This window comes from Fragaria vesca, linkage group LG6 (genome assembly GCF_000184155.1).
Source record: "Fragaria vesca subsp. vesca linkage group LG6, FraVesHawaii_1.0, whole genome shotgun sequence".
NCBI classification, from domain to species: domain Eukaryota; kingdom Viridiplantae; phylum Streptophyta; class Magnoliopsida; order Rosales; family Rosaceae; genus Fragaria; species Fragaria vesca.
Window position 1 is genome coordinate 26,185,215 of NC_020496.1, and position 21,852 is coordinate 26,207,066.

General features: G+C 38.3%; 2 protein-coding genes across 3 annotated transcripts; both read right to left on the bottom strand.

The window, feature by feature from the left end:
- Positions 1 to 3,954: 3,954 nt before the first annotated feature.
- On the bottom strand, positions 3,955 to 6,238 carry LOC101292814 (60S ribosomal protein L7-2-like). The gene is made up of 7 exons (XM_004303780.1): positions 6,155 to 6,238; positions 5,386 to 5,564; positions 5,190 to 5,287; positions 5,036 to 5,093; positions 4,616 to 4,695; positions 4,435 to 4,537; positions 3,955 to 4,350 (listed from the first exon to the last, which is right to left on the bottom strand). Exons 2-7 carry the CDS (start codon positions 5,560 to 5,562, stop codon positions 4,135 to 4,137), a joined length of 732 nt encoding a protein of 243 aa, XP_004303828.1. The 5' UTR covers positions 5,563 to 5,564; positions 6,155 to 6,238; the 3' UTR covers positions 3,955 to 4,134.
- A 1,925-nt stretch (positions 6,239 to 8,163) lies between these two features.
- LOC101293111 (ABC transporter F family member 4-like) lies at positions 8,164 to 11,461 on the bottom strand. 2 transcript variants are annotated; one of them, XM_004303782.1, is made up of 2 exons: positions 11,344 to 11,461; positions 8,164 to 10,553 (listed from the first exon to the last, which is right to left on the bottom strand). In XM_004303782.1, the coding sequence occupies exon 2, from the start codon at positions 10,523 to 10,525 to the stop codon at positions 8,381 to 8,383; it is 2,145 nt and encodes a 714-aa protein (XP_004303830.1). In that variant the 5' UTR covers positions 10,526 to 10,553; positions 11,344 to 11,461; the 3' UTR covers positions 8,164 to 8,380. The 2 variants fall into 2 exon arrangements, with proteins under 2 accessions (XP_004303830.1, XP_004303829.1); XM_004303781.1 differs by having other exon boundaries at positions 8,164 to 10,536; positions 11,344 to 11,352.
- Between the last annotated feature and the right edge of the window lie 10,391 nt (positions 11,462 to 21,852).

Genomic DNA, 21,852 nt, shown 5'->3' on the forward strand with positions numbered 1-21,852 from the left:
GGTAAAAATAAAGAATGAGATGAACTGAGTATTTAATGAGGTGAAAATAGCCGTACCCTATAAATACTCAGGTAAGCTTTCGTTATTTTAGACCATTAAACAGCTATTTATTGCCAATATACCTTATGGTCGAGATTTTAGACCATTAAGACTTTCAGTTTATAAACAACTACCAGGCGCTGAAGTAAATCACCTGTGCCCATGTACCCTATGCCAACCATGTGCCGCGAATAAGAATCTGACACCTAATCACTAACCTAACACTCCCTACGAACCCTGTTAACTATTGCTGAAATATGAAAAAATGAAGTATTATTCCCATAGCTTGAGCCCAGACGAAAGAAGAAGATTCACATCTAGCCAGCCACCATCAAATCTCCTGCTCCATTTCTTCTTCTTCGTCTTCTTTTGCTTTTCTCTGCCGGACTTGGCCGACTCCAACATCCATCTTCGATTTGGAACCCTCATCAGATCAAACACCAAATCCAATCGGCTTAGCTAACACGATGCCGGGGATTCGACACTTGGTTTGAATTGAATTAAGTTGGGGGTGGGTTATACTGTTATAGGCTTATAGCCGTTGGGTAATCTTTTTCATCTAAGATTCCAATTAATGGGAATAAGGAAAGTAATCAGATATTGTAGGTTTTCTGGGTTCTTCAATGGCACATCGAGTTATTAGTATCTAGATATATAAGGAAACAATCTGTTATAATTTTTATAATTGTAGTATGGATTTGGAACTTTGGATCCATCTCTTTTGACTTCTCTCGTACAAAAATCATGCCACATTGTCATTGAAAACTTGGATTCTTGCTCCACTAATAATCTGCGATCCAAGTTTTGATATTCTTAATAAAAAAATATATGATTTGGGTTTTTATGAGATAGAAGTAAGGAATGAAATTGCGTTTAGATTCTTTGAATACCATGGCTGAATTGTGAAGGATTTCCAGAAAGGAAGTTAAGTAGAGAACTAAGCAGATGAATACTTTTTTTTGCTTTCTCAATATTACGAACAAAATGACTTAACGGAAGTTAGGTTGTCATCAATGAAAACACATGTGGCAACGTGTTATTCGTGGCACAAGGTTGACACTAGATAAGATGACATCTTGGAAAGAACAAAATTTAATCATTAAACCCTGTTCAAAAAATAATAATTAATCATTAAACCGCAGTACTACATGATTATTCCAATATCATAACCTTAAAAGTTAAAAGATAAAAATGCATTCAATTCAATTCCACAGATAAAAATTCTAAGATCACTCTAGTCTGTCTAGAGACAAAGAAAGCCCTCGAAAATCGATTGATCAAGATCACCCCTGACCTAGTTCATTCTCTAATAAGCTCATTGATGTAGTTTTCACGGTTTCCGACATCTCCACCTCCAACGTAATGGTTCCTCTTCTTCGATATCTTGTAAGTTCCATGTTTTGGACAATCTAGATTAAGCTAATATTTGCCAAATCACTACTCTGAGTCTCTGATGAACCCATGAGCACACAGAATACTATGAAAACATGCATGCGTAAGCCATACAATTATATCAACTGCACTGCCTATGATAAAATTCTTATGTTCAAGCTACTAGAGATGTATCTCATACAAAGCAGATTGGAATCAATTAACAAACAAACCACAGAATCATAATGGAGAAAACCACCAATATTCCAAAAGGTATGAGCATTACTTGTCTCAAACGCAAAAGCTGCAAGATCTTCTTTGTCTTTGGGTTTTGTATTTTTATTCATAATTTCGCAAATGGAAATATGGTTCGTGTAGTATATATATATATATGCTACGATATGGGACGATATACATTGTGCATCTATCAATACACCCGAAGTACGTACTTCGCCTTCTTAATCTTAATTATTGTTGTCCATTTTGATCTTAATTCATTAATATATACTCAAGAAGGTGAGCAAATTGACTTATTAGTCTTGGTATCATTTTGTCTTGTGATAAAAAGTTCTAGCATGAGTTTCAGCTTTAGCGAAAAAGTTGGGGATCCATCTGATTGCCCTAACTAGACATTTACGACTTTAACTTCTTAGTGTAATTGTCATTTCCTAAAATTTGGTTTAATTAAGCTCCCCAAGATGAATGTTATTGTCGTTTGTTTAGGGACATGATAGATTGGCTCTATAAGCTCTTCAAAAGACTCTCCTAGAACCAAAGGCTGTGCATTTGGAGTTTAGAGTTTAGAATTTAAAACGTTTTTAGCAAATTGAATTGTTATTATTATTATTATTTTTTAAAAGGGTTTGGAACCCAACCTAGTTGAAAGCGTTTTATTTATTATATTAATATTAAAATTTTACATCGGGGGGACATAAAACCTAAACCCCGAGCTACAATAGGTAAATTACAAAAATCCTCGTAGATAACGTCTTGAATAATAGCAGTCTCCAAACAGATTGATATTGTTGGTACTCTAGGAAGTTACATTCTTGGTACCTTGTTGATCTAGATTGATTAAATCAAGGTCGCGGTTGTCCACCAAACAGATTTGATATTGTTGCAGATTTCATCGAAATTTCTAAGGTGGCTCATTTAGGTGACTCTATTCTCTTACCTAATTCCAATAAAACGAATTTTGGTGACCAAACCCTAAACCTGATTGATTTTTGACGAACATGATATCATTTCACTAACTGAATATAAGGTAGGAGTATTATAAAGTTGTGATCTTCATAGTAAATATGTGATCATAAAATTGCATCAGGATGCTTAGATGCAACCTAATTCTCATGATTTAAAGCTCAAATGCACTTTCCCGACTAACTAACTATATATATGCTTTCATTAGATCTCAAATGAACCAGGCCTTCTTTCCTCTCCCTTACGACAATATTGGTATTTGACTAAACTTGGTTCCAAATCCTAGATTTGATTACAGTTGCCAATTTGATGAACCCGACTAATAAGATATTGGAGGATACTTAAACATTTAAATGAGAGGCTTTTGAACATACATATTGCCAATTTGGATGTGCTAAGCTGATTCATATATGGTTCTCAACTGTGAGAAACGATGGGCAATCAACTTTGAATTGAAGTGTTCAATCCTCACGAGAAATATCAACAAACCTGCATAGTTGAACTTTGAATTGAAGTGTTCAATTCTCACTAGGAATATCAACAAACTCGCACAGTTGAACCTACCCAACTCCATGTATATTGAGGGACTAAAAGCCTAAAATGTTGACATGTTGTCAAATTGAGTTTGATGATCATGAATAAGGAACATGAAAAAGATAATGAAATGGAATCATATTGTAAATGTATTTGGGATCAACACAGATCAATCATCTTTGAGATATTTAGGCAAGCTTCAACATAATCCTCAATCAACTTCAAGATTCAAACTGAAACGATCAAAATCAAAATGAAGTGACCTATCACACAGCTGCCGTAAATCCATGCCCAATAACTCAACATTGTGTTTGAAATGACTGAAATCAAAATATTAAAGATGATCGGGACACATGCAAAGAGAAGACGATTGCAAATTCCAGACGAAGTTAAGCACTACCCAAAATTAAACCGATTCTCCAAATATGGAAGCAAAAACATGGATTTTTGAGATCCACAAAATCATCCCAAGCATGCTTTAATGACAATTGTATACGCAGTTTAAGATCAAACGCCAAAAGAGCAATCCCAATAGCTGATGAGGATAACCCCTCTCTTTCAGCTGTCGCGTGGGACTCCAATCCAGTAAGAGAGAAGCTTAAGCCCTCTCCCTCTGTTCCTCTCATATATCTTCCTCCCCGTAAGTTAGTTTAAGCAACTTGGTACATTAAGCATGAACATCAGGCAAAATCAATGGCATACATGAGCAACGTTAGAGTGACTAAACAAAACTCGTAGTGCCACAAGAGAGCCCTACAAGTTGGCATCTTGTAAAAAAAAACAAAATTTAATCATTAAGCCGCAGTACAGTACACTAAAATGAAAGCAAAACTTTGTAGAATTAAAAAGGCATAACATGTCTTTGATTGTCTTTCAACCTTAAAGATAAAAAGGCATCCAATTCCATAGATAAAAATTCTAAGATTCTTCACTCTAGACTAGTACAGAGAAAGCCCTTGAAAAACTGGATTGATCAAGAACAGCCCTGACCTAGTTCATTCTCCTAATGAGCTCATTGATGTAGTTTTCACGGTTTCCAGCATCTCCACCTTCAACATAATGGTTCCTCTTCTTCTTCAGACCACCCAATGGAGCCTTCAGCTTAAAGGGCCATAGGAAGTTGTTGGCCTCCTTGAAATGAGGTCCAACTGTCAAGATCTCGTGGATAAGATCCTCAGTGCAGATAATTCCATGCTTCCCCAAACCCTGTAAGAGTTCCATAACATGTTAGCAAAACAACAGAAATTATTGCAAAGCTAGCATATATCACCAACAATATGCTTCACTAACCTGCTCAACAACAGAGTTATCAGTCAAGGCGATTCTCTGCTTGTTCAACTTGCCATAACCCCTCTTGTAAATCAATTCCTTCACACTCTTCAAGTTGGGGTATCTGAAATCATGCAACAACTCCAATTAGCCACACTTACATGAACATTACAGGTAAAACAAAAGGTTTAGATGTACACACCCATAAGTGACATATGGCTCAACCCTGTGAAGCATGTTCAAGGTGGCCTTGTTAACTTTCAGAAAGACACCATTGAAGACCTGTTTCAGAACACAAAGAGTAATCAATATCTTGCAAACTAATGTTTTGGACAATCTAGATTAAGCTAATATTTGCCAACTCACTACTCTGATGAATCCATGAGCACACAGAATACTATGAAAACATGGATGCATATATGAAAGTGAGACTCAAGCCATACAATATTTAAATACATCGACTGCACTATACTTCACTACAGATAATAAAATTCTTATTTTCATACTCCTAGAAGTACCGCACACTTTTAGCACGAAACAATAGCAGATTACTATCAATTACCAAAGGAACCACAACCATAACAGAGCTAATCATCAATATTCCCAAAGGTAGGAGCATTACCTGTCTCAAACGCAAAAGCTGCAAGATCTTCTTTGTCTTTGGGTCAATGGCATTGATACTGAGAATACATTAATTAAAAAATGTAAGAAAATGAGCCAAAACGTTGCTAAAGTCTAAAGACCTCAGTTGATATAAAATAAGGATCAGGACCCACCCACGGATACGGATGATAAACAAGAGCTTAGACTCAGGTTCGACATAGAAACCTCCTTTCAACCTAGCCTCACGCTTCAAACAGACCAACTCGTTGTCCTACATTAAGCACAAGTACAACATTAACATCAAGAATATAAAGGCCCAGTACAACAAGCAGTGGAAACTGATATAATGAACAAAACAACAAGGAGTACCTTGTCAGCATACTCCTTAGTGTACTGCTTGGCTTTGTTGTAGATAAGCTTCCTGTTCGCAGCGTTCTTCTTCTTGGCGGCTTCAAGGGCCTGCTTCTTGGCCAAGGCCCATTCATCCTCTCTCTTCCTCTTCTTGAGGACAGACTCTGGAACCACTACCTTGACTGCCTCACCCATCTCTACAATCATGGACAGAAGTTAAATCAACCTACTTTCCATACAATATCTTCGACAACATTGTTTCACACACATCAAAACAGTTGTTTAAAAGCTCCAAACGAAAACTAAATTCACTCTAGCACCATAAATTAATAAAAAAAGATAACAATCTTCAAAAACATCGATACCAGTTAAATCAAAGTAAATTGACCACTCAAAAACAATCTATTTGAGAAACAGTGCTTCACATACATTGAAACAGCGGTTTAAAAGATTCAAAATTAAAACAAAACTCAGCCTAGCACCACTCATAATCAACATGTATCAATACAAGCCTCCGTCCTCATTTTCCTAATTTCACTACCAAAACTCTTTCGAATCTTCTTTTTGACCAAAAATCTCATATACACAAATCAAAACCAAGCTAATAGAACTGTATTCAGCTCCGATTTCACCATAACAGATCAGATACAGATGAGAAATCAAGCATAAACAGATCCAAACTTGAAAGGACTGGTTTAAGCTCTACATTTAGAGATTGAACGGCACGAAATCGAAATGCGAATGAAACGGAGAGAGAGAGAGAGATTGTGATCGGAGAGGTACTCACCGAGCTGATGTCGCCGCGGCGCTTTGGAGGACCGAAACGAGGGTTAAGGGGGTTATCGGCTGGCTACTACGAAGAAGAGAGTGCGAGTCCAACTTTAGGGTTTTGTAGTATTTGTTTGGGCTCTCCATGACTACGTGGACGGTCAGGATTTTAATTGGTAATAGCGACAGATATTGTCCGTTCGTTTTGGGGTTAGAATGGGTTCGGCAAATTTGCATAATTAAGTCCTATATCTGCAGTTTTCATCTCCAACGGGCCAAATTTGTGGGTTTTGGTTTTAGAAATATAGGACCAAGTCCTATTCTCAGTCTCAAATCTGAGACAATTCCAGGACCAAGACCTGGACCCGCTTGCTTTTGGGCTGGGACAGAGACGTCAGAGGCGCGACGCGCTTGGCACAAAAGGGAAGCGAAACGCACGGTCCAGCGTGGTTCAAAAACAACGACGCGCGGAACGCGCGCTCCAGCGAAGAGGCGCGACATCTGCTGCAGCTGGGCCCCAGATCACGTGCTGCGGTCGAGATTGTGACTGTTGTGCAACTCCAACAGTCATGGAACCAACGGCCTTGATTTCATCTCCAATTTGAAATGGACGGTGACGGGAGAGACGAGAGGTCCAACGGTCAGAATTTTTTTTACTGCCCTAGGATTTTTACTTTATTATAAAACTCGTTTTTACCTCAAAAATAAAAATTGTGAATTTTTATTAACTTAATAAGGTTATTAACATATTATTTAATATAATATCCATAAATATATCACCTATAACTTATTTTAATCAACAAAAGTGAATATAAGACCTCATATAAGACTCATTGTTGGAGATGAGAAAATGAGTCCTAAATTAATAGTGCAATAAAGAGGTCTTATAATTGATATAGGACTCCAAATCCAAGACCATGGTTGGAGTTGCCCTTAGTATCAGAGAATTTGCTTGCAAACTTGCAATCGTGGCCAATATACGAGGATTATTTCCTGTTCAAAAAAAAGAAGAAAAAAAAGACGAGGATTATCTAGCTCAAAATTTATAGAGCCAAGTCTTGTTGCTCACCTTTGACACAACCGTGTGATTTTGATAAAAATAATGTCATAATGGTAGAAACGTCTCTTTATTGGATTGAAATTAGGTCTTCTCGAGACTAAGCGACTATGTATCTCAACCTTGGATGTAGAAGGAGATACATTGCCCGTTATCAAGATGGTTAGGCATCAATTTAACATTCTTTGGAGGCTTTCCACACTCATAAAAGATTTTTGAGTATCTGGCTTCAAGTTCTACAATTGTCTCATATTTCATCATTAATGTAGAGAAACTGAGAAACTAATATGGTCAAGTATCTCCGGTCTGTGTCAAGGCGACGATGGTAAAAGCTTGCTAGACATGTGAACAACAAATCAAAGCACAAATTCTGTTCCATCCAGGCTCCCAAACTCAAGATTGGCCTTGAACAAAATTTGAGTTTAAAAGTTGAAGAATATTGCAAGACGGAGCTAGATAATAGATATGACATCCTAAAGGTAGCGAAAGAAGTGGCCATTATTGGCATGGCAACAAGAAGGCAAACAAAGACCTTTGGCAACCATAAGGCAGGTACACTGCAAGCTCCCCAACCTCCTTCTATTCTCACTCATCACCTAAGTCTCAACTTTTCACTGGCAGTGGCACCAGTGGTGGCTCTACCTAGTCAGACACTCACCCATTTGCCTCAAAAAGAAAATACACAATAGTTTCATTCCACAGCAAATCAGAAGTCATCACCTATCATGGTGACATACAGAATAAGATTGCTGTGGAATTTTGAGATAGCATTATGTTCAAGCCGAGTCACTTGAGGAGTAGGATAAGGCTTGGGGAGGTAGAAGGAGGGTGGAATAAAGAGCTTACATACAAGATAAAAAAAGAAACCAGTATCTCTTTCACAACTTCACATCATATTCAGACACAAGTTCTTCAATGAATTATTCTCCACCTATAGAAGAATGAAAGGCATTCAGTTTCTCTTCCTTTCTAAGGTCCGAAAAATCAAATACCAAAAAAGAAAAACAAACAAACTAAACGAAGGTGTATTCAAGTATCTGATGTTTACAATCATAGCAACCAAAACTTATACAATTGAATAATAATAGTAAACTGAAGGCACTTTTCAAAAATAGTAAACTGAAAGCATAACATGTTTTGTGTATGACATCAGCAAAATTGTACATTCTTAAAAGAATAATGCAAACCTTACTCATCGACCTCAGCTTTAATTTCTTTTTGTAGCTCATCCTTGTACTCATCAAAACTTCCATCAAATTTCTCCACAGTACCATCTTCAACAATCCAAATTTCACTCTTCTCTTCATCCTCACACACACGTGAAATAAGCCTAGAGTCGTGACTGACCAGTACAACCCCACCAGTGAATTCATTAAGTGCCTCAGCTAGTGCATCAATGCTCTGCATATCTAAATGATTAGTAGGTTCATCCAAAAGCAGAATGTGCGGTTTTGACATGGATATTGACGTGAAGACAACTCGAGCTTTCTGTCCTCCGGATAACTTCGCAATAGGAGTCAGATGGTTGTGGCTAGGGAGTCCAAACTTTCCAAGTTTTGCACGCACAGCCTCTTGCTTGCTAAATCCCTCTTGGTCAGGATGAAGACGAAGAAGGTATGAGACTGGGGTTTCGTCCATTGTCAGCAGGTCCACAAAGTGCTGTGAGTACCTACCAATCCTCAACTTCTGACTCCTCCTTACTTCACCCTCAGTAGGAACCAAATCACCTGCAAGAAGGTTGAGCAGAGTGGACTTCCCAGCTCCGTTTGGTCCAACAATGGCAACACGAGTACCCATATCAATACCAACATCAACATCGGACAGCCTGAAATCTTCCCGGTTCGGATAACTGAAGCTGACATCAATAAGTTGCAAGAGTGGAGGTGTAAGCTCAGTAGGTTCCGGAAAGTGAAACTCCACACTGTAATCCCTCCACTTTTTAGGAGCCTCCACTTGGGTGTCATCCTCGTCAACCTTTCCCTTGCCCTTGCTCTTTGATTCCTTATTAACCAAGAACTTTGCTCGGTCCTTGACCTTGTCTTGTTGAACCCGACTTCCGCTCCTTTTGGCAGCTTTCAGCTGCTTATCATAAGTTTCAAACTTTTTGTTTACCTCTTTGCGGCGCTGTTCATACCCAGTTTCAAAATCCTCAAAATTTCCACGATAGAAGTGGAGCTTCAGATCATGCAGATGAATAATCTCTGTGCACACTGTGTTAAGGAAATCTCGATCGTGTGAGACAACCACCAAAGTTTTTTTCCAGCGGCACAAGTACTCCTCCAACCAAAGAACAGCCCTCAAGTCAAGATGATTTGTTGGTTCATCAAGCAACAAAAGAGTTGGTTGCACAAAAAGTGCCCTAGCTAATGAGATTCTCATTCTCCACCCACCACTGAATGATTTCGTGGCACGGACTTGCATTTCCTTTGTAAAGCCCAAACCGGCAAGAATCTTTGAAGCCTGGGCTTCAGCAGCATCGGATCCCATCAGCTGCAATTGCTCATACAACTCAGCGAGCTTCTCTCCTGCATCATCATCATGACTGTCCCCTTCCTCATCACCAGGAACAGAATCTGAATTCTGCAATGCTGCAACCTCTTCCCGGAGCTTAACAAGTTCTTCATTAGCTGAAACAACCGCTTCAAGAGCACTTCTATCGTCACCAACTACCTCCTGTTCAACTAAAAGAACATCGATGTTCTTTGGTACTGGAATCTTCCTCCAAGCAAGAAGCTTCAGGAGGGTAGACTTCCCCATCCCATTTGGACCAACCAGACCATATCTCTTCCCATGAGAAATCTTCACCGATGTATTCTTTAGTAATTCCTTTCCTCGAGCAGCCACAGAAAAATTTTCTATTGATATGTCCTTGACATTGGCATCTGCGTCTTCACCTTCAAGTACTGAAGCCCTGCTTCCAATAACAACAGTGAAAGCGTCATGATCATCTCTCAGGGCATCCTTCTTTGACAGCTGAGCAGCATGGGCAGCAAGAAGGTCCTTCTTTTCACGCTTTTTGAGCTCTTTCTCTGTTACGGATATATCAAGTGTCTTAGCCTCTGACCTCCTTTGGTTATTAGACTGTTGTTCCTCTTCCACCTCATCATCCGAGGGTGGGAGGTCAATACCATCAGTGTAGGATGATTTTGGTGCGACTTTTGCCTTTGCAGTGGAGGAAGAGGCCTTCTTGGGCTTATCAGGTTTCTGGTCCATGTTGGCCAACATGGAAGACACTGTTGGTGCTTTCACTTTCTTTCCCTCTTTAGACGCCTCTTTTCCAGTTGACTTACCCTTGGAGGGGGCACCAGCTTCATCTGTCTTCTTTTTTCCCATTGCAGTAGTACCTAATCAACAAAAAACACTAAATGAATCGACATTAATCAAGGGCCAGTTTCTATCCACAATGATGATTTGAATGGACAGCATACAGAAAAAACCCTATGCTAAGCTCAAGGATTTTTAGGAACACAGGCCCTTCAATCCCTATACAGATGTACATACATAACACAATCTATCAACTTAACATCTAAACAATCCAGTGTACATACATATGCAAACTGATAATATATAGACAATACGAGGGGAGACTCATGAGTCTGAAATAAGACTCTAAACTCAACTAAATTCCTAAGGAAATATCTTTCTTAAAAGGTTAAATTACAAGGTATCCGAACACATTGCCACTTTATACAACTCCAAAGTTACAGTTCCCAGAGACAACCATTGTCTACGATAATGATAATCTCAGACATTGTTTTAAAACAACTCATACACCTAGGCTAGCAAAGACCCTTTACAACTCAATACAATAACTCATTGGCTCTGAAATTTACACATACAAATCCTAATTTTTTATTTTTTTTACCCAATCCCTTTTTGCTGAGTTTTACCAAAAGATACGATTCTTATACAAAACAATCATCTGGGTGAATAAATAAGAATCACACAACAGATCCTATGAAAACAATACTAGTAGATTGAACAAAATTACACTGATACCCATCAATAATTTTCAATGCAAAACAGATCTACAGCTCTTTTATGCTCCAATTTAAACTAACCCTAACTGCAGAACCAACTGACTGAAAACGACGAATCAAGAATTTAAAGGGGATCAATAACAATTGAAAGAGGAGAGGAGAGATGCGTACCAACCCGAGGAGAGAGAGGAGACTGGAGACGTGAGGCGGCGGACGTATTGGATTGGGCTCTGGGGTTTTAGGGTTTAACGTCGAAGATGAGGAAGAAGGAGGCTGATTTGTTTCTGCGTCGGACGGAGGAAACTGATCGGCTGGAGATGTTGTCTTGCTTATATTAGCGTGTTCCACTTCAACACTTTAAAACGACACCGTTTGAACTTTGAACAAACTTTACGTGTAGTATTTTGCGTTATGATATATTGATATACGGTATATCAATCGTAGCTCAGAAGTATTTACTTCCTTCTTTTTTCGGTATTTACTTCCTTCTTTTTTCGTTTCCTTCCCCCCCCCCCCCCCCCTCCCGTTTGGTTCAAGAAACGAAACGAAAAAAAAAGTAGGTGAATTCTTTGAATTTTTCTTTGATATGAGAAACTATAACTCCCTTTAATTTTCCTTTCTAATATTTGGAAAAGCCAAGAATCTAGCTAGAATTTACTTTAGAATTTGGGAGGTAAAGTGAATCTTGAGGTGGAGGGAGGGAACCAATTTTCTTTTCATGTGGGAACCACTTTCCTTTCTCATTATTTTCCTTTGGTTTCCAAATAATGAAAAGTAATGACTTTTCTTTCCCAAGGCATGAAACAAACATGCCCAAGTTAATACGGTTCCACTATTTGTGTTTGTGTTAGTCAAAGGCCGACTTTCTACGCAACATATATGATTCATGTGACACTAAAGTTACTCTTAGCGTATTCTACATTAACACTTCAAAACGACTACGTTTCAACAATTTTATATTTTTAACATATATCAATCATCTGGTGTAACCATGCAGATTATAAGTTTTTTTTTCCTTTCTTTTTTCCCTAAAAGGGTCTGGTTCCGCTCTCTCATTGTGTTTGTGTTTGTGTTTGGGAGGGGGTGTCATAGGTTAACTTTCTACGCAACAGAATATGACTCGTGCAGTGTCAAGGTAACTTTTAACTGATGCCAGTTTGTCTTCGTATCCTCCTAGATAAGCTATTTTCTTTTCTTTTGTGCGTCTCCCATGTCAATTCAACCTTTCACACATCATCCCTCGTTTGTGGGGTTTGATCAATGAAAGCTACTCACTCGTGAGTCTCACATCTTGTGACTGACCGATGCTTCCATGTGACATGGTTGCATGTCTCCCAAGACACTCGTCCAACCGTTAGGCTTCTATGTCCTCCTGGCTTGTGTCAACATGTCACTGATCAACGTGTATCCCACACCTCGTAGCAAGCGGCATACAATATACTGAGACCTATTTGGCCTTCACCTTCTCTCGTCGAGTCATATCCCTTAAAGGCTTGCACACCTTTTCTTAATTGCATCGTGAGTACCACCATTACGACTCACTCGACTCATGGGAAACTCTTACCCGCTTCCCAACTTGTTTGTGTCTTGCTGTTATGCGAACAATGCTCATTCGCAAGGCTCACCAACATAGCATGTCAGTGAGATTCGCCATCATGGCTCACTCCTACATATTGTCTGAACACCTGTCTGGTGTGCCAGCATATTACTTGAGTAGGCAACACATCTAAAGACCACCTTTGCTTTCTTCCTTCTAGCATGGTGTCAACCTTGCTTGAGTCATTTCCTTTGACCAAGGTCAAACCCAAACTCATACATGTGTCCTTTGCTTTGTGGCCAATGAGTACCACAAGGTCCTGAAATATCTTCTGCGTGCCCACACTTTTATCTATTTCGTTGGCATAAGGACGACCCACATACAGACCTTGCCACTAGCATGGACCTGCAATATCGACCAACACGAGACTCTTTTTTGATAGGAGTATAAAGTGCTACGTTTATAATGTATTTCTGACCCTATTAGCTATGTAATTCCTTTAACAATATTCATATTAGCTAAGTTTATATTTTTAGGTCATAAATAAAGCCAAATAGCCCAAAAGAGACAAAAGAGGAGAAATCTTGAAGGAAAAGGAATTCATGTCGTACAAGGAAATAAATCAGAAAATCTGCCAGAAATCGTCAAGGGAATGCACACATTTTGTGTTTTGTTTTGTTTTTGTTTATAATCACAAAACCCCATACCTCTAGTACTATAATATTTTGTTTTCTCTTGTTTTGTAATTAACGTAAATTGTAAAGGTACCCTCAATCCCCGGCTTGTAATGATACCCTTATTTGCTATTTACTACAATTGACACAAAAAGGTTTTAATTGAAACGCCCGGTTTCGGTCGCTATCAATTTTGGCGCCGTTGCTGGGGATTGAAAAATCCCTAGTAATTTGCGTTAGTTCTTGTATATATATATTTCTGTTTTTATAACTTCTCACATTAGATTTTATTTAGTTTCAGTACTTGAGATTAATTTGTGTATATATCACTAACTATAGTTTCTATTTTGTTTTTCAATGTGACATCAACCTTACGAGGTGTGTTATAGATGCTCCACGATAGGTCATTCAACGAAGACATGTCCAAGCATTCAATATCAAGAATACTATGATCAAAATATGCTTGGAGGATTTCAAGACAACCAAGGGCATTGGAATGATTACTATTCACCTCCACACAATATTGTATGAGATGATCCTCCTTATTCTTCATGGAACACCAATTCGGACATGCAACAAGGATTTTCCAATGAGTTTCAAGCTTCACCATATTCATTCCATGACTACTGGACACAAGCATCATCTCATCAAATCTCAGCTAAGTTAAATCATTACGATGAGATGATCAAGTCTCTAAATGAGATGAATGAGGCTCTAGCTGCTTCAAATAAAGCTCGGATTGAGGAGCAAGAAGCCTTCAATGATAGTTGGGAAGAAACTAAAAGGATTTTGGACACCTTAATATCTCAAGAGCAACCATCTTCATTGATGACAACTCCACATGAACTTCCCGCAACTTCAGCTCCGTGTCAACCTCATGATGCAACACTCCATGATTCAATATTTTTCGAGGATGAAGAAACGAATTCGGAGGAGTCCTATGAAGAGCCACTCGATGTTGAGACTTCTGAGGATTGCTTAAACGAGGAGTCCATCAAAGCTCCTACATTTGAACCTTTATTGCTGTTACATAGAAGACCACATGATTCTTCACTCCATCACTCAAGCTCTACACATGTTCTTCCTGTCCAAGCATCATGTGAGTTTGTTGAGCATGTGGATATGGTGGTATATGAATGTCTCAAATTGGATAAGGAGATTCTTGTTGTGATTGAGAATAGTTGGAGACAATGGAAGAAGAGAAAGAAAAAGAGAAGCTTCATATCTTATATGTCCATTGCTCCTAAGTTACTCAAATTGCTACCAAAGGACCATCAAATATCTTTGAAGAGGATCAAACATTTGATCGAACCGCGGCCTAAGCCTCCTGATTATTCTTGTTGAAAAGCCGTTGAGAGGGAACCCAATTGTCTATGCTTTCTTTATTTTATTTCTGTTCGTTTTAATGTGTTTTGTGTGTGTGCAGGTGAGAGTTGAGAAAAGTTGAAGAAAACTCCAAGTTCAGTCAAAACAATGCTCTCGCAAAAACAATTACCCCAACTTTGGAGGGCTACGGTTTGCAGATCATAAAACCTGGGATGGTGTGCTTTTTATGAAAAGAAAGATCTCTGAGTCTAGTTTCTGTAGGATTTTACAGAAGTGGATTTGGAGACCCGAGTCATTCTCAGTTCGTTGTTGAAAGCAGCAAGGTCACTGCCAGGAAACCAGAAGTTGTGCAGTACAGCCGGGAAAAGGTCAAAACAGGGGATACTTCGAGCCATGCTATGGAGGAAAGCTATATATGCCTGAAAAGCTTGTTGAATTAGCTTCAACTTTGCTTTGAAGAAATTTTACATTCTGGCACCGGAACTCACCGGAAATCAGGTTTGAATGGGTAAAGGTCTGTTTCTCAGCTTTTCTGTGCAAACTATGTTTTTCTTCTAACTTTGCAGGGCTGCCATTTTCGATCCACTTGGAGTTAGGAAACGTGCCACATATACACATAAAGCTAGCAACGCCATCTTTCATCTCCGATTAGAATCTCAGACATTGGATGTTGCAACATGGACTTATATCAGCTGGAATTTGGCTGCAAAGCACACAATGGGGGAGCTCTTCTCACCTTCTACCTTTTGTTTTGTTCACTTTCCTCTATACATCTATTATGCATTGCTTGATCTATATTGTTCTCACATTGTGGACAATGCGTGGTTTAAGTGTGGGGGAAGGGAATGCACACATTTTGTGTTTTGTTTTGTTTTTGTTAGAGTTGAAAATTTGAGAAAAAAAAAAATTGTGTTTCTATGAGTCATCATGCCTTTCAACTGTCTAGGATGAGTATATATCTCTGAAATTATGGCTAAAAGAGGATCACACGATTGAGATGATGTTAAATGAATTCTTTGGTTAACTATGATATATACTAAGCATATGAGTGTGTAGTAGATATGGTTTTTTGTTGACATTGGTACAAAATTTTGAGCATGTTGATGATGAGTTTTGATTTATAATTACCCTGGTGAGAATTTGAGCTTTATTGTGCTATTCTTTCTGAGTGCTTATTGAATAAATCATCATCTATTTTCTTGACAATGTTTAGCAATCTCATTATCTTTCTTCTTGATTGACTGTTTGCCGCAGATTAAATTTAACACTCTAGTGCTAGAATTCACTTTTGTGCTAGTCGAGACTTTTATCGATATATGCTCTGATTTTGGAAGGGATTAAAAAGACTTAGGTTTTCCACCATTGCCAAATTGCCATATGTCCCTATTTGTGTGCGCGGCACACCCCTTAGTTAACCCCTTTGAGCCTACGTTAAGCCTGTCTGTCATCACCCATGTAATCCTCACCTTGAGTCTTAGTGTAGTGTATATCTCTTACCTTTGTTCTTAGGGCCTAGTAGAGTCTTATGTTGTGATAGTATTGTAACGTGTAGGAAGGAATGATAGGAATAAACGAAGGTGGGTAGGGGGGGGGGGAAGGACATGTACCAATTAACAAAAAGAAAAAAAATGTGTTAGTTAAGAAAAAAAAAAAAACCGAATGTGGCAGCATTGAAAAGAAGAATAATGATAAAAGTATGGATTAAGTCTCCCTTTGTGATGGAGGAGTTTGTTTTAAATTGAAGACCTAATGATGTGATATATGATCTTTGTCCTCATTCATAAATGTTTAAAGGTGATTTTATGGCTCTACTAGGTTTTTAAGGACGATTTGCAATTCCTTAACTTTTGTTTCATTAAACCCTAGCCTTGGCCAAATTTTAACCTTAATAAAGTTCTTTTATGATCCAAAAGATGGGCAGCCATCGATCTGTGGAGATTGGTTACAAAAGTTGAGCATATGGGTTGGTCCGTTTGGCAAGTAGTTGATATCTTTCATGAGATCTTTTTAATTTCACAAAGTGCGTTTCTTTCTTTATATGTGAGCCCCTTGTTTGCTTATTCTCTCACATATATACATTGAGTGAAAAAGCTTTTAAGCATTAGCCATGATTCTGAGAGAAGAAAGAGTGGTAATCTTGTGAGATTGAATCATACTTGTTGGATACATGCTGAGCTCCACCCATCACCATTGTCACCCCCGTGTCTTACATGTTTATATGCGGAGTATATGTTTTAATTAACTCTCAAATTACTCGTAATTGATTCTTGATTGAGTGCTAATCTTGATGATATGAAAGTAAGAGATTTCTGAGACAATAATGTTGAAGGCATGGTTTGTTTTTAGTCTTTGTTTTAGATTTTGCTAAGGGACTAGCAAAAGCTAAGTGTAGGGGAATTTGATAGGAGCATAAAGTGCTACGTTTATAATGTATTTTCGACCCTATTTAGCTATGTAATTCCTTTAACAATATTCATTTTAACTAAGTTTATGTTTTTAGGTCATAAATAAAGCCAAATAGCCCAAAAGAGACAAAAGAGGAGAAATCTTGAAGGAAAAAGAATTCATGTCGTACAAGGAAATAAATCAGAAAATCTGCCAGAAATCATCAGTCAACTTCGACAGAAGATTGTGATCAGCTCACAATGATCTAGGAGATGTGCCATATATCAATGGAAAGCTACAAGAGTCTACTTTCCAGAACTTTTTACGGATCGTCAATACCTATTTTGAAGAAGAAGTTATGACCGTTTAAGTGACCAAAGGTCAGTCTGCCCGAATTTCTGATTTGGACCAAAATTTCTATTTTGAGGCCCAAACCACATTGGCAAGCCCATGGACGAGTTTTGAGGGTTTTATAACCCTAATCACAGCAGAAAAGAAGGGAGGACGTGAAGGCCAGGGAGGACGTTAAGAAAAGAGGGAGAGGACGAAGAGATTAGAGGAGGCCAGCGATCTCATCATCAGAAGGACCTCTAAAGTTGCGGACTCACACAAGGAAGCTGCCAAGCCATCATTGATCTCTCCATCGTCCACGGTTTACCTTTCCTTTGTCATCTTTTATTCTCCTTGTGTGATTTTGCAGCTATGTGTGGCTGAATTCTTTTAGTTAGGGGCAAGGTTTGATGCCTCAAGAATGTTTTAGATATTGTTTTGAACCATGGTTTCAAATTATTGAGTCTTTCAAATTGTTTATTTGGTTTTGGTTTATGGAGAACTCTTGCTTGTTTATGTTCATGTATGCGCAACATAGAACATTATGAACTTGTGAGTGGGGTTAGAAATAGGTTGATTAATCTCCTAAACGGTTAAAAGGCTTGTTTCAAAATAGTGAAACCTATAGGACAATAGGTGAAATCAAATAAAAAGACTTGCATTCTAGGTAGGCGTTCCACACTAGTTTTGCATACTTGTTCAATCACTTTCATTGATCTTAATGCTTAGAATAATTTGTTGATAGGATAGCGTCTATACCTTGATCGGTTATTCTAAAGGCTTAGTAATGGTGCGTTCATCTTGCTTAAGTATTCAAGGGAAGTAATAAGGACTTACGCAGTGCGTTCACGGTTTGTTCTTGATTGATACCGATTTGTGACTTAATGATTGAAGCTTTGGTTGTTAACATGTCTTGAAACATACTTGGTGGTGGATTTCCAAGTCTCTAACGTCTCATCCATCTGATATTTGCTGCTTTATTTTGTTTCTTTGTTTTCTTTGTTTATAATCACAAAATCTCATATCTCTAGTACTATTATCTTTTGTTTTCTCTTATTTTGTAATTAACGTAATTGTAAAGGTACCATCAATCCCCGGCTTGTAACGATACCCTTATTTGCTATACACTACAATTGACACAAAATGGTTTTTAATTGAAACGCCCAGTTTCGGTCGCTATCACTCTTTTCACTGCCTTGTTGAGTAAGGGTCAATGTTCACAAGCATAAGGCATAGTGAAGTAGAACGAGTCGTGTTACTTGATGGTCCGATCAAAAATAAATTAGTGGGGCCATGACAATACGAGTGAAATGTGGAGATGCATGTCACTCCTTTATGATGACATCTGCTCGACTCTTGGTCCTATGTGAGTCTCAAGGAAAGACAAGCTTAGTGTCATATGCAAGCCGACATCGAAGGTGGTGGAAAGTCACACTAGGTCACTCTATGGAGCACATTTTGCAAATATGGACAAGCGGAAACATCAAAATAGCTAAGGAGGGACATCTTCCATAATTAAATTATAATATTATATGACCTTATACAAATATGTCGTCAAGTATATTGAACTCTTATCAACGTCCCATATATTTTTCATGACATTGCCACTAGACATGCCGCTTGACATCACTTTTGCCTCATGCTTGTCATTGACACGCCCCTCTTGGATAACGTACACCTCCATGGACTATCACAGTGACACTACCTTTTAGTGAGGCTCGCGACATCATCCCCCACCCTTCACTGATGTGCGCCCCCACTATTCTCAAGTCTGGGCATGTGACAAGGGGCACAAGTGGGCACAAGGCTTGTACTTGAGGAGTTGGAACTATTTCATCGATCCCAAATTTAAGCTAATACAATCTAGATAGTTTGCTAACACATATCCGGTTATTAATTAAGAAGAAGATGAGCTCGTATGTACTATGATCGCGAGTCACATGTAATCAACATACCACCTTAACTTGCACTTCACTTGACACTTGGAGCATTAGCTTGGCTTTAGGGTTCAGCTAGCCTTGAGTCCCTTGGCTAGGGTGAGCCGAATCTGGAGATATGTGCATCAATGAACTTGGCGTATGTATAAATGGTTTAATGGTAGAATGATTGATATTTTTTTTGGGTAGAATGATCGATATCGATTCCAAGCTTGTTGCCACCCTTAGTGAATGTTGCAATCCTCCCCATGCCAACAACAATTACTCATACTCAATGCTTCAGTACAATATGCATATGTGTGACCCTCGCCATATATAAGTTTTTTTTTTGATAAGAAAGAAAAATCACACTAAATGATGGTGCCTCTCGTGCACCCAAAATTTACATAGTCAAAAGACAAAGCAAGAGAAGCTTCTGAGGGAACACACTCCTCCCAGAAACAAACACTGCTAAGCCCATGACCCAAGTTTACTGGAGCATTTGCTACATAATTAGCTTCCTTGAAAACATGTTTAAAGCTAATAAATTCGAACGAGTTCCTCATGTGTTTGATGTCTTGGATTAGACTGAGGAGTATCCATGGTGGAGCAGAAACTCCATTGATCGCGTCAATGACCAACTTCGAGTCACCTTCGACTTCAATCCTCGAAAAGCCTCTCTCCTTAGCATAGATGAGGCTATTGCGGAGTGCCATGGCTTCAGCAACAGGGATGGTTGAAAACTAGTGTTGAAGGACGTTGCAACAAGAGGCTTGCCTGAGTTTGTTCTGAAAATAAAACCTCATGGCGCCGAGCTGCTTCGAACAGAACCGTCAAAATTCAATTTTACCCTATATGAAGGGGGTGGAGACCACCTAATCAATTGTTCAACATTTAATTTTTCCTGCTGCGTGTTCATCTCACTATTACTGTAATGGCAGACTGCACTAACAGAAACAACTCTTGAATTGAGGTTTTTACCCCTAAAGATCACATCATTCCTTGTTCTCTATATTTGCCAGCAAATAATAATTAGTTTCTCAAAAACTTTACCATCAAACAGAATATCAATAAACCAATTATGAAGAACATTGAAGAAACCGTTCTCCCAATCTAAGGGTGGTGTCATATTGGTGGTTCTCCAGACTTCCTTAGCAAAGCTGCAATAACCAAATAAATGATTAGTAGTAGATTCATTATCTTCATTACAAAGGGGGCAAGAGTTATCTTGAACCTGACCAAAACGTGAAAGTGTATCACGTGTTTTCAGCCTTCACTCTAAGCAGGAGCCATCCAAAGAATTTAATCTTTGGTTAAATATTCAGTGACCTAAGTTTTTTGATCAGATCAATTCGACTATGTTTGTGGTCATCCTGTAGCTAAAGCCAAGTGGCAAATTTTATTGAAAAGTTGCCATGGGAAGCAGGTCCCCAAATGAACCTATCCTCTGAGGGAGTAACTGGTATAGGCACACCCATAATCTCCTTCACTACTTCAGTACTCAGGAAAGTACTTAGTTTGGTAATATATAAGTTAAAAACAAACTTACTTATAAAGAGCATCTCCAACAATTTCTCTATAAATTCTCTATTATAAGGAAACAAAAGTCAAACCTTTGAGTTATTTTTCTTCTCCAACTCCAACAACTTCCTTATTTTAGAGAATTTATGATCATTCCCCAAATCATTTTTAAAAATTATAGAGTTTGCTGCAAATATGGGACATTTGAGTTTCTTTCTCTTCATATTCTCCATTTTGAAGAAAATTTTAGAGAATCTATTGGAGTAAAACACCCAAAATCTTCCTCAAAATGGTGAATATCGAGAAAATGAGGAAGCTGTTGGAGATGTTTTAACAGTGCATACATCCATCGATCGGCAAAACCCAGCTACCTTCATAAATATGAAACCTGAGATACGTATTGATGCTAATTAATTCTCGTCATGTAGAGTCTGCTGCACAGAAATCAATGACAGATAGAGTGATTGATCATATTATTCCTAAATTCTTACTCTGACTCTATTTGGTTCAGAGTACTTCAGAGAGTCCTGAGATTTCGAATCAAACAAATGTAAACTTATATATATCACATTCAACAAAATCGATCGATTAGAGAATTCTAAACTTCTGGTCACTAGAACCTTGATGATGATCGTAGTCAGTCGACATATATATTCCCCACGAGTCCAAACGTGGCCACCCTACATCTCATTCCAATCTCTCTCATTAATATGCCCATGGTTATACATATCCCTATATATATACAGCTTTCTATTTTTGCAACACTTCCCGGTCTAATTTCCTTAAATTTCCTTCTAGACATATCTAGATCATCTTGTGTAGATCATCTCTGCAAAATTTCAGCTAATTTGGTGATCGTTAAGGCCTTCAAAATCAAAAAACAAATCTGATGGACTGAATTCTGTCCGGTTCATCATCTCTATTTGTTTTTCGATTTTGAGGGCCTTAACGATCACCAAATTGGCTGAAATTTTGTAGAGATGATCTACAC